Raw genomic sequence first — 14,307 nt, forward strand, 5'->3', positions numbered from 1 at the left:
TATATAGTGGTACAATACATGCACAAACCTAATCTACTGGTACCATTGACAACACAAAACACATATCAAACAATCTCACCAACCACTCAAGTACAGTCACACCCGCTTCCTTCAACATCTCAGATCTCACACCATCCATACCAGATGCTTTTCCTACTCTCGTTTCAGCTAGTTCTCTCCTCACTTCCTCTCTTGTAATCTCTCTCTCAATCTCATCTTCCATCACTGGCACCTCAACACCTGCAACAGGAATTATATCTGCCTCAATAATATCCTCAACATTCAGTAACTTTCAAAATATTCCGCCTATCTTTTCCTTGCCTCCTCTCCTTTTACCAACCTTCCATTTCTATCTTTCACTGTCTCGATTCTCGAACCAGCCTTCCTCACTCTTTTCACTTCTTTCCAAAACTTCTTACTCTCTTGATATGAACGACCTAATCCCTGACCCCACTTGCAGTCAGCCGCCTTCTTTGCCTCAGTTTCCTTGCACTTTACTTCCACATTTCCTCTCTATATCTTTCATACTTCTCTACACTAATACTCTGATGCCATTCTTCAAGTGCTTTCTTTTTCTCTTCCACTTTTGTATTCACTCCTTCATGCCACCATTCATTGCCCTTCCTCATACTGCCTCCAACAAACCTCTTGCCACACACATCACTGGCAATCCAAACAAAATTTTCTTTTACTAACTTCCACTTCTCCTCTAAATTACCAGTTTCTCTTACTGTCACTCTGTCACGTGCCATTTCCAACCTTTCCTGATATTCACTTTTTACGTCCGGTTTTATTAACTCTTCAACCCTTACTAGCTCCCTTACATCCCCTCACTCTATTCCCCCACTCTTTTGCTACAATAAATTTTCCTTCCACCAAAAAATGATCAGACATAATAATAATAATAATTCAAATTAGGCCTCTCCTAGGCCAAAATTTAACAAAATTGTACTTAAAAACTATTCGTCAAAGTCATTCGACTTAGGCGACTTACATTCTATTTGCCTTACAAACGATTCGACTTGCAAACAGAGGATCTTCTGTATGAAAATGAAATAGCGTACCCGGATGATAACATAAAAACAGATGTGAATATATCCAAGAAATGTTAAGGAATGCTAAAAACATTAGAAACCTTAACAATCACAATAGAATAAGGAAGGAAATTACCGGGAAAACTAAAGTCGAAGATAGCATCGGGACCCGAGATCTACAATGCATTAGAAAAGAACAAAATATGATAATGATGAAAGAGGAAGTAGGAAATCACATAAGAATAAATAAGGAAGATTATGAGTGCCAAGTAGGATTTACAGGAGGTAGAATAGAAGATAATCTTTATACAGTACCGGTATAGAGGAGAGTTTAAAGTATTAAAGACCATTCAAGAATGGCAGAGGCAAGGGACAGTGACAATGCCCTAGCAAGCAGGACAGTGCCCTAGAGACTGACCATTTATCATATGGTCAGCGCCCAAGACCTCTCTCCACCCAAGCTAGGACCAGGGAGGGCTAGGAAAGGGCTGCTTATGATTCAGCAGATAGACCTATTGCTAGGAGTTTCTTCCAAGACCTATGGGGTCCCCCAAAACCCCCTTCCTTAGCGCACACGGATGGTAAGGTTGCAGACACTAAAGGCACTAACGAGTTTGAGCGGGACTCGAACCTCTGCCTGGCAATCACCGGGCAGAGACGTTACCAATCAGGCCACAACAACCCCAAGTTATTGAAATAAGAAACCGCTTATAGTAACTGATACAGATTTTAGCAAAGCATTTGACTGTAAAAAGGGAGGTATTAATAGAAGTTTTAAGAGAAAACAGAATCAACAACAAAACCATAAGTGCAATTTCAACATCTACAAGGAGACACAACAGACACTGACTTAGAGGAAGGTATAGAACAAGAAATGGAGGTTACGACTGGGATTAAATATGGTTGCGCAGGATCGACTTAAACTTTTAAGTTAATGATATACATAATCATAAAGAAAATAGAAAAGGAAGGAAAGGGCTTTTGAAATCATTTATTGGATATAAGATCAGTACTCGTTGCAAATGATGTTTTGGTCATTGCAGAAGATACGTAGAATGCAAAACTCAACATTCAGCTTTTCGAAATGAATAAAAAGAAGAGCAATTTTAGTATATGTAACATGAAGAATAAGCCATGTTACATCCTCATCATCGTCATTTCCTATGCTTATTGACGCAAAGGGCCTCGGTTAGATTTCGCTGGTCGTCTCTATCTTGAGTTTTTAAATCAATACTTACTTGTTTACTTGTTTTTGGTTTAAATCCAACCCTCCACTGAAGTCGAGTGAACTACTTCTCGGGCGGGTCCATATCAATCATCTAACGAAACATTTTCATTATAACTTATACAATTCCTTGATTGTAGCATCTTCCAAATCATATGATCTTGTGAAAAGTAATGTCTTTAGTTTCTTCTTAAATTCAATTGCTCCCTTTAGGTCCTTCATTTCAGTTGGCAGTTTATTATAATGTCTAGGCGCATATCCATTCATCATTCCCTGCTTCACGTTTCATAGCCCTCCGCCATGTAGGCCTGGGTCTTCCAACTCCTCTAGTGTTCTGTGGAGCCCAGCTGAACATTTGATGAACTAATCCCTCTTGGGGAGTGCGTAGATGATGCCCAAACCATCTCCATCCACCCCTCATTATGATCTAATCCACATATGGCACTCGAGTAATATCACATAGAGTAAATCAAAGTAGTAAATATCTTAACACATTTGGGAATTGAAGTAGATAATAATCGGAAAACATTTAAAACTCAGAATGGATAATGACAGAGAAGGATAAGAAAAACTAGCTAACCTAAAAGTTATAGAGTAAATTTGTCATCATAAAGTACCAGCAGAACTTTTTTTTTTTCTTTTGAAAAAAAAGTATTGGGTTCCCTTGCTGTACAGGACCGGAAAAGTAACCCTTAAATTAAAGTAAGTTAAAGTAAAAGTACCATATATTCCGTATGGAACAAACATAAATTTGATAGAAATTGATAAAAAAAGATATATTGAAAACAATAACTCTGGATATACAAGAGAAAGTAAAAAAAGATGGTGGAAACAAGTTACAAAATACTTGCTAGAATTGAACCTTGCATTTAAAGCAACATAGTAACCCGCCAAGTTATCAGTACCGGTCGTCCAAAATACCTCTTAAGAAAATTGCTACATATTGCACAGCCAACAAATCATGTTGACAGACGATTTTGAATTATTGGAACTTAGATATAAGTCTACTATAGGCTCTAGAGCTTTTAAATATGCGGCCCCGAGACTATACGATAAGCTCCCACTAGACATCCGAATGCTTGAAGATATTAAGACTTTCTCATTCCATGAGTCCTTTGACAGTGACGATATAACAGTAAATGATCAATACGTGATATGAAATGTTGAATACTCTGAATCGAACAAGATAAAATGACGGTGTAGGTCCTATAGAGAGTAGTGTTAACCTGCCGCATAGGACCAGAAAAACAGCCAGCAAAGTAAAGTAAGCAAAGTAGAAGAATTATCAAATCAGAAATAAAATCTGAAACCAGAAAGCGGAATACTGAAAAAAATGGAAAGAAGAATTAGAAAGTTAAAGTAAGCTTAAAAATATACAGACGTTGGAAGAAACAAATTAAAGAAGAAGAAATATATGACAATACTTTTGCATCAGTGATATTTTTAGAGGAAAAACTAAAACGTTAAAACTAAACGTTGACGTGGACACAATGGGGAGGGGGTGGGGTGGCGTTGTAAACTTTAATTTTTGTGAAAATGAGGAAGAAGGTTCAAATGATTTTTGTTGGTTTGTCTGAATTTAAGAAGGAAAGAAATTAATTAATTGAGCTTCAACAACAATACGAAGAAAACGTGAGGAAATAATAGAATAATTTTTACTCAATGAAAAAAAAATGTAGAAAAGAAGAAAGAAATGATACAACAGATATGTAAAAAGAGACAAAATAGTGTAAAATAAATAGATTAAAAACTGAATTACCTGGCATGGTTATCGTCTGTGACAAAGATTATACATTGCCTCTGAACCTGAGTTACTCATGGATAAAAAAAATTAAGATTCACAGGAAATGGCCTACGGCCTTACACCAGAGAAATTTATATGGATAAAGACAGTCCTTGTAATGAAGGCAAGATTAAATATGCTCAAATTAAAAGCAAATTTCAAGGGAAGATACACAGATGATGTGTGTGACCTATACAAAGATGAAAAAGATACTACAGAACATTTATTTTCATACTGGAAATTAAAAAAAAAAAAAAAAAAAAAAAAGACATAAGCGTAGGTATGTTGCAAAATCCTAGCCTGGATCTGGTTTCATATACATAAGTAGGGCAATGCGTATGGAAGAAGTTAAAAAGTCCAAACTGACCACAATAGGTTGCTCAATTGATGATAGCAAGGTGTTACCCTAGCTGATTTCAAGATAGAATGGGATAAAAGTAAAGATTAAGAATTTCATTATTAATTTAGCTATGGTGCAGTAAATCAAGCTTAATTACAATAATAAGTATAAGCTTAGAAGCTTTGCACCTACGATGCGATAGTCGGGTGCCCTCAAACTCATTTTGCGGAGTGAGCAGTTAGGAACCAGGGACTAGTGAATCACTATGAATTAAGACCCGCCCCACAGTTCAATCGAGAAAAAAGAATCTCTTACTGATGACTAATATGACAGTGACAATCAGTTTATAGTATCTGATATTCTAATAGTTTTCTGAAGGATACTTCGCTTCAGTTTATGCATCATACCTTCTGCATGAAGTGTGTTCTTGAAGAATAATCGCCTCTCTCTCTCTCTCTCTCTCTCTCTCTCTCTCTCTCTCTCTCTCTCTCTCTCTCTCTCTCTCTCTCTCTCTCTCTCTCTCTCTCTCTCTCTCTCTTTCTCTCTCTCTCTCTCTAGGCCATGTAACTTTAAAACGAACGTTGCATGGAGATCACAGCCAACTATGTGGTGGATCATGCAGAAGATATTTCTCTGACTCATCATTTCAGAATTACAAGCACCGTCTATAACCTTCCTCCCTTTCAGAGGAAGATTTTCTCGACTCTTCCTCTTTCATCATTATATTCAATCTCAGCTTCGGGCCTGGGCGAGCATTAGACACAAGGAAGAAAATACTGAATTACTTCATGGAGAAACACCGTCGAGACTCGTGGAGTATGTAAGAAAGGAGTAAATGAAAGAGCAAATAAAGATGAGAGTGATTTGGTATTAATGGGGTAGTTTTATTCAAGCTATAACAGATGATGGAATAGTCTTTCGAATCTGGTAGTTGAATCGGTGGAACTTCAAAAGTTCAAACTTGCAGCGGATGTTTTTTTCTTTTTTTTTTCTTTTTGAACAGGGTGACATAAGTTCCCTTTTATAGTTTATATAAGAAAGATCTATTTTAATGGTATTACTGTTCTCAAATTATTCTATATCAATTGTTCATAACATTTCTTGTAGTTTATTTTCTTTATTCCCTTTCCTAACTGGGCTATTTTTCCTTCTGGGAGCCCTTGGGCTTATAATATCCTGTTTTTCCAACTAGGGTTGTAGTTTAGCTAATAATAATAATAATAATAATAATAATGATAACAATAATAATGATAATAATAATAATAATCCATCCATCCATATACCAAGGCACTTCCCCCAATTTTGGGGGGTAGCCGACACCAACAATGAAACAAAACAAAAAGGGGACCTCTACTCTCTATGTTCCTTCAGCCTAATCAGGGACTCAACCGAGTTCAGCTGGTACTGCTAGGGTGCCACAGCCCAACCTCCCACATTTCCACCACAGATGAAGCTTCATAATGCTGACTCCCCTACTGCTGCTACCTCCGCGGTCATCTAAGGCACCGGAGGAAGCAGCAGGGCCTACTGGAACTGCGTCACAATCGCTCGCCATTCATTCCTATTTCTAGCACGCTCTCTTGCCTCTCTCACATCTATCCTCCTATCACCCAGAGCTTTCTTCACACCATCCATCCACCCAAACCTTGGCCTTCCTCTTGTACTTCTCCCATCAACTCTTGCATTCATCACCTTCTTTAGCAGACAACCATTTTCCATTCTCTCAACATGGCCAAACCACCTCAACACATTCATATCCACTCTAGCCGCTAACTCATTTCTTACACCCGTTCTCTCCCTCACCACTTCGTTCCTAACCCTATCTACTCGAGATACACCAGCCATACTCCTTAGACACTTCATCTCAAACACATTCAATTTCTGTCTCTCCATCACTTTCATTCCCCACGACTCCGATCCATACATCACAGTTGGTACAATCACTTTCTCATACAGAACTCTCTTTACATTCATGCCCAACCCTCTATTTTTTACTACTCCCTTAACTGCCCCCAACACTTTGCAACCTTCATTCACTCTCTGACGTACATCTGCTTCCACTCCACCATTTGCTGCAACAATATACCCCAAGTACTTAAACTGATCCACCTCCTCAAGTAACTCTCCATTCAACATGACATTCAACCTTGCACCACCTTCCCTTCTCGTACATCTCATAACCTTACTCTTACCCACATTGACTCTCAACTTCCTTCTCTCACACACCCTTCCAAATTCTGTCACTAGTCGGTCAAGCTTCTCTTCTGTGTCTGCTACCAGTACAGTATCATCCGCAAACAACAACTGATTTACCTCCCATTCATGGTCATTCTCGCCTACCAGTTTTAATCCTCGTCCAAGCACTCGAGCGTTCACCTCTCTCACCACTCCATCAACATACAAGTTAAACAACCACGGCGACATCACACATCCCTGTCTCAGCCCCACTCTCACCGGAAACCAATCACTCACTTCATTTCCTATTCTAACACATGCTTTACTACCTTTGTATAAACTTTTCACTGCTTGCAACAACCTTCCACCAACTCCATATAACCTCATCACATTCCACATTGCTTCCCTATCAACTCTATCATATGCTTTCTCCAGATCCATAAATGCAACATACACCTCCTTACCTTTTGCTAAATATTTCTCGCATATCTGCCTAACTGTAAAAATCTGATTCATACAACCCCTACCTCTTCTAAAACCACCCTGTACTTCCAAGATTGCATTCTCTGTTTTGTCCTTAATCCTATTAATCAATACTCTACCATACACTTTTCCAACTACACTCAACAAACTAATACCTCTTGAATTACAACACTCATGCACATCTCCCTTACCCTTATATAGTGGTACAATACATGCACAAACCCAATCTACTGGTACCATTGACAACACAAAACACACATTAAACAATCTCACCAACCATTCAAGTACAGTCACACCCCCTTCCTTCAACATCTCAGCTTTCACACCGTCCATACCAGATGCTTTTCCTACTCTCGTTTCATCTAGTGCTCTCCTCACTTCATCTATTGTTATCTCTCTCTCATTCTCATCTCCCATCACTGGCACCTCAACACCTGCAACAGCAATTATATCTGCCTCCCTATTATTCTCAACATTCAGCAAACTTTCAAAATATTCCGCCCAACTTTTCCTTGCCTCCTCTCCTTTTAACAACCTTCCATTTCCATCTTTCACTGTCTCTTCAATTCTTGAGCCAGCCTTCCTTACTCTCTTCACTTCTTTCCAAAACTTCTTCTTATTCTCTTCATATGACTGACCCAATCCCTGACCCCACCTCAGGTCAGCTGCCCTCTTTGCCTCACGTACCTTGCGCTTTACTTCCACCTTTTTCTCTCTATATTTTTCATACTTCTCTATACTATTACTCTGCAGCCATTCTTCAAAAGCCCTCTTTTTCTCTTCCACTTTCACCTTCACTCCTTCATTCCACCATTCACTGCCCTTCCTCATGCTGCCTCCAACAACCTTCTTGCCACATACATCACTTGCAATCCCAACAAAATTTTCATTTACTAACTTCCACTCCTCCTCTAAATTACCAGTTTCTCTTACTCTCACCTCATCATATGCCATTTTCAACCTTTCCTGATATTTACTTTTTACCCCCGGTTTTATTAGCTCTTCAATCCTCACTACCTCCCTTTTACATCCACCTACTCTATTCCCCCACTCTTTTGCTACAACTAATTTTCCTTCCACCAAAAAATGATCAGACATACCGTTAGCCATACCCCTAAACACGTGCACGTCTTTCAATCTTCCAAACATTCTTTTAGTTACCAACACATAATCCATTAATAATAATAATAATAATAATAATAATAATAAGAAGAAGAAGAAGAAGAAGAAGAAGAAGAAGAAGAAGAAGAAGAAGAAGAAGAAGAATTACATACCACAAAAATAACATATCAAAATAAAGAATTGCTGACGCAATAAAAAGAAAAGTAAATAAAGTGATTTTTTTTAATCTGACAGAATCTTATCATTCCACTGATAAGTATTAAATGCCTGTTTTTTTTTCTTAAATAATACGCATAATGATTAGATATACCAGCTTACTCAAAGATTATATAAAAATGTACTCTCGGTTTTATTTGATAACTAATATTTGAAGAAAGAGAGCCAAAATGAACAGTAACCACCAGGAAAGATATTGTATACGCGGCTTCCTTAGACCTACACGTCGAATACCTTGTTGCAAAAGTTCAAACTTTTTGCTTTTTTGTTTGAAAGTCAATCATGAATGGTAGAGGCGAGGGGCAGTAATAATGCCCCAAATACTTACTTTACTTTGATGGCTGTTTTTTCCCCGGTCCTATTACAGCAAGGGAATCCTACTCTCTAAAGGACCTCCACTGTCATTTTATCTTGTTCGTTCAGAGTATTTCAACATTTCATATCACGTATTGCTCATGTACTGTTAAATCGTCACTGTCATATGACTCGCAGAATAAGAAAGTTCTTCAGTTTCCTCTTGAAAGCCTTAATATCTTCAATCATTCGGATGTTCCTTTCCATCAAGCTAGGACCAGGTTGGGACAGGTAATGGCTACTGATGACTCAGCAGCTGGTAGAACTATAGGATGGTGAGGTTGCAGACACTACTGGAAACTACCGAGAGCTAGTCTTGAACTCCTGGCCAACAGATTGCCACGCAGAGACGTTTCTAAATGGCAACCACAAGCAGGTTGATATATGTCTTCTTTATGAATGATCTATTTGAACGTTGTTACTGATCTTAAAATGTCTTGCGTTTTTTTTTCATCAATTATAAATTATAACGTTTATTTGCAACTCCTTTTTCTCAACGGGGAGAGAGAGAGAGAGAGAGAGAGAGAGAGAGAGAGAGAGAGAGAGAGAGAGAGAGAGAGAGAGAGAGAGAGAGAGAATTAGGTTGATATGTATAGTAGATAACACAGAGTGCAGGAAGCTCACTGCATTACGGACGAAGTTTCCTTATAAATAATAGAAGCAACTGAGACTGAGGAAGTTTTTACTGATTAGGAAATCAACCCCAATTAAGTGGCAATAAGCTAAATAGGCCATAGTCTGTTATATTATTATTTTTTTCCTGAAGACAACTCCTGTTAGAAGAAATGGATTGATATAAACATATTTAGGTAAAGGAATATAATTTTCCTTCTTTTGAGATGGCGACATCACCAGCTTGACTTCTTTTCGAGATTTGAAAATGACGATTAAAGAATAAGATACACCGAAGTCATCACGTTCTCTTATTTACCTGGACGATTTTAAAACTACTGTGGGTTGGCATGAACACAGGCGAAAATACAAAGATAACGCAAGAGTTTTATTTGCAGGGTCATCCAGGTTCCTTCTTGCTCTCTCCACAACACTGTGATTGTGGGCACACTACTAGAAGAAACATAATAGGTGTCTGAATTTTCTTAATCCATAAAAGCAAAACACATGCTCAGTTGTATCCTCTGTCTCAATACACAACACACAAAGCCTATCATTATCATTCCCGTTTCTTTAATTATCTTTTAATTCTATCATATTCAACATTGTTTTCATAACGATTATGTAGTCTCTTCTACCATTACTATTCACAAACCTCAGTTTGGTCATCTCTGCTTTCTTTTCTTCTAATTTTATTTTAATTTAATTTGTCACTTTAATTTTTGTCTATTTATTGAGTATTTGTTTTTTTTATTTACGAATTGTACGTTTTTGTTATATATCGATTTCACCAATATATAGTTCTGAGAATATTTTTACTTTAAAAGATATAGCCGATGGACACTTTATGAATTTGGGTAAAAGTTTTGATTCAGGCAACGACAACTATGCTGATTGAATATCTAGCTGACATAAAAAAAGTAAATTCTTTCGTAAATATGGTTTTATGACATTAAGCATACGTTAAAATGATATAATAGTTCAGAAAACAGGTTGTTTATTGTATCATTAAAAGTTAGCCATAAAAGATATGCAAGAGATTAATATTTCAATCTTACTACTAGAAATAAAAGATAGATAGCAGATTTTTAAGTAAATTTATAATTGTGAACTCGGGAAGTTAAAAAATTGCTATAATGCAGTCTTCCATTCTTATATACTGTAAGTCAAGGACGTATGCATGCATGGATGGAATTGCAACGCACTATGTACATTAATGTCAATTAAGTAGTAGATAAGAAGTTCACTATTACATAATTATACTAGCATAATATAATTCTATGATCATGTGTACATATAAACTCATAATTATTTACAAGTATTTGTGCGTAATTACATACGTATATAAGGACAGGCATATGCTGCGCTTTTATGTGTTTTAAGTGCATATAAACATGTACTTACGCAATTAAACTTACACACGTTCACGATATCAATAGTTTTTTTGTCTAGTTTAAATAACATACGATAAGATAATCCTGTAATATGAACTTATCGAGAAACATTTAGAGAGCCGTAGAAAAGCGCATCATTTCGAAATCGGTACTCGAACGCAAAGCTCATTTGTTTTTATCAGAAATCCTATAGAGCCGATGAAAAAGAGAGTTCAATCCTCTATAGGATCCAGTCTCTTATAGATTATATTTGTTTTTCTTTCACTGGTTTCATCATTTATTGTCATCATGTGATAAGAACGCGGAAACAACGTTTCCACAACAAAAGTTACTTTGTTATTTATGTCTGTGATTAAATATATCGGCTGAGGCAATTCACAAGAGAGAAGGAGGAGTGGCGATCCTTATGGTGTTTTTCAGTGCAATATCAGTAGGCTTCAACCAGAATGGCAGCGACAGATCACGGCGAACTCCTGACCAGGTTTGAGGAGATATTCGGTAGTGTAGTGGAACACGAAGTCATTAAAATGGTCTTGCAAAATTGTGATTGGAACTCGACTTGCGCCAAAGAAATGATAATGAGCATGATCGATCCGGACATGTTACCGCCTCATGTCAAATGTGTTGTGACAGCAGATGCCATAGTCCAAGGAGGTAATAGCCAACGGCCAGACATGCCTCCCATGCACAATAATGAGGAACGATTAAGGTCAAGGAGTCCCGATGTTCAGAGTCATAATCACGTTGGTGAGCAATACTTTTCGGAAGAGGACGAGGAGGAGGAGGATGATACATTGGTTGCTCCCCGGTCGAGGACTGAATCTCCTAGTAGTTCCGCAGTCCTTACGACAGACTCCGTCTCGGGTAGAACCAGCCGTGAATGTTGGCCCTCATTGAGACCAGGTAGCACCTCGTTAACACCGTTTGCTATGGCCCAAGGTGCTTATATTTCGAGCAATACTCGTCGGAGGTCAGAACCTGTGGTGCAAAATGCATTGGATAGTGAAGATGAGCGGACAGAAGATGCCAAGGCGACTGATCGTCGTGGGTCAGAGAGCCCCTCTGATAGGGAAAGTGACCTATCTTTGCCTAATTCCCCATTTAAGCCATCAGCCCCATTGATGGACAGCACAAATGAAACTCCGTACACCGCCAGATGGGTTTTGGCACCTGAGTTTGTACCAAATGCCTTGCATCCTAACAGCAGAGTTTTTCCATTGTCACCAACGGGCTCGCAACCGTTTGTTGGGTCCTTTGTGCACAGGCTTAATAGTAAGGAAAGTAAAAAGAATGAAATTATTAGCAAAATAAAGAGGGGAGAGAAAATTGTGGTGTTGATGAGAGGTCTACCTGGAAGTGGAAAGTCATCTTTGGCCAGAGAAATTAAGGGTTATTCTGGTGTGGTTCTCTCAACAGACGACTATTTTGTTGATAAAAAGGGAAGATATATTTATGAACCTAGCAAGATATCAGAAGCGCATAGCTGGAATAAGAATCGTGCTCGGAAGATGCTGCGGGAAATGAAGTCGCCCATTATAATCGACAATACAAACTTACAGGCTTGGGAAATGAAGCCATATGTACAATTAGCATTACATAATGGATATGAAATTGACATTTTGGAACCAGAAACCCCTTGGAAATATGCTGTAAAGGAACTTGCCAAAAAGAATTCTCATGGTGTTCCTAAAGAAAAGATTAAGGAAATGCTAGAACGTTATGAAAAGAATGTTCAAATAGAAGATATAATTGCATCTGTAAGTGACCCGAAGGATAATGATCTGCGTAATAATTCACCTGTTAAAACAGAAGCAGGGCTCTTGACCAAGAGTGAGTGGCCCGAATCCTTACCTGGAAATGCTAACATAACAGGTATTAGACCACAAGCAGCTGATATCCCAAAGTCCACCTTTTTAACTACAGGTGATGAAGATAGTGGGAGTTTTGGAACTGGGAATAGCTGGGTAATTCCTTCTGATGAATCTATAGCAGAAATTACACCAAAAGATGGCATGGGACGCAGCAAGATTCCCGAAGATGTGCTTCCTGAGTTGCAGAAGTATGGAAACGGCGAATCAGACGTTGATGATGCAGATGTGGTGATTGAAAGTTATGACGATATGGTTGAGGTGTTAGACGTAACAAATGGGAAAAGTTTCAAAATAAGTGATAAAACACCAAGTTTTTTCAAGGAGCAAGCTATTTCTGGGGACAAGGGAAAAGATCTCCAACATGAAATAGTTCAGGAAAACAGTGTAAACTTAGGTGATATGTTTAATGAATCTCCCATTAAAACTCAAACTGAGATAGACAACACGCATCATAATGTGGTAGCAGAAAATGTGACCGATGGCCAAGCGAATGATGATCTGCAGGATGAAGAGAAAATTAGGTTGTTATTAGAAGAGGCTAACATGGATGCTGATGAGCATGGGGAAGATTGGGATGATTTAGTTAAGAATGTCACCGAAGAAGAACTGAATGATGAAAGATTTAATGAATTAGTTCATGACTTGGGAACATCAGTCAGAGGTGAACTAGATAAGAAAAACCAAGGGTTGTGTATAAATAATGAAGCAGTAAAAGTTTCTGAGGGGGGAGAATTTGCTGATGACTCTGCTATGTATGAACTATGTAGTAATATGGAGGATCAACTTGGCAGGTCATTATCATCGTTTATAGCAAGACCTAGAAGTGATGAAACCAGTAGTTTGTTTAGTATTATTGATGTGGATAATACAAATACACCAAGAGCTGATAATGAAAGGAAGCAAACTCATGAAATACCTGTCACTAGTGAATCACAGACCACAGGAATTTTTGAGGTGTTAAGTGATAAAAATGATAATGTTATCAGTAAATGTGATGAACCATTTATTCACCCAGTCACAGCTAATAACATTGATAGTAACAGCAGTGGAGTTATGCAAAATGATGAAAGTTTAAAGAGTGTCACTAATGATATAGTAGAGGAAGATTTTGATAAAACACATCCTTTAGAAAGTAAAGACAATCCTTGTGATACCAAAGAAATTATTACCCTTTGTTCTAGTAATGTAGTTAATAAGGCTAAAAATTTTAATCCCAATAGAAATAGTATTTCTACAAAGCAAAGTCCTGATAGCTTAGTTTCAAGCTCATGGGACTTTGGGGATGTAAAAGAGATTGCTGTGGAAAGTTGGGAGCAAAAACAGGATGATGGATGCGAGGTTGATCTAACATTACCTAAACCCACAAGAGATCGCAAGAGACCTTCAGGTGATCCTCAGAAATGGTTGTCATCCGATCATGAAGATAGTTCTGTCATAGACCAGAATTCCTGTGCCTGGGAGCCTGTTCCAGATGGGGCCGTTGCATCTTGGGAAAACACAAATACGGTGAACGATGTTGGTGACTTGAGGAAGTTACAATCACACACAGGAGCTGTACCAAAAGTTAGGAAACAGGACAAGAAGGAAGCTGGCACTGTGATAAGTTCAAGGTCAAATAACAGTCCCAGTCCAAGGCTAGGAGAGGTTCGTAAGATTGCTTCTCCTGTTGCATCCAAAGCATTGTTTACTAATATGAAT

The 14,307-nt window shown here is 38.1% G+C and overlaps 1 protein-coding gene across 1 annotated transcript in view; it reads left to right on the top strand.

Moving 5' to 3' along the window:
• Nucleotides 1–10,961: 10,961 nt before the first annotated feature.
• LOC137628852 (NEDD4-binding protein 2-like) overlaps nt 10,962–14,307 on the top strand; it is a 34,297-nt gene continuing 30,951 nt past the window's right edge. Inside the window, exon 1 of the mRNA XM_068360098.1 lies at nt 10,962–14,307. This exon is cut by the window's right edge and continues 1,491 nt beyond it. Within this exon, the coding sequence (XP_068216199.1) occupies nt 11,185–14,307 (3,123 nt within the window). The 5' untranslated portion in view covers nt 10,962–11,184.

This window comes from Palaemon carinicauda, chromosome 36, assembly GCF_036898095.1.
Source record: "Palaemon carinicauda isolate YSFRI2023 chromosome 36, ASM3689809v2, whole genome shotgun sequence".
In the NCBI taxonomy this organism is placed as follows: domain Eukaryota; kingdom Metazoa; phylum Arthropoda; class Malacostraca; order Decapoda; family Palaemonidae; genus Palaemon; species Palaemon carinicauda.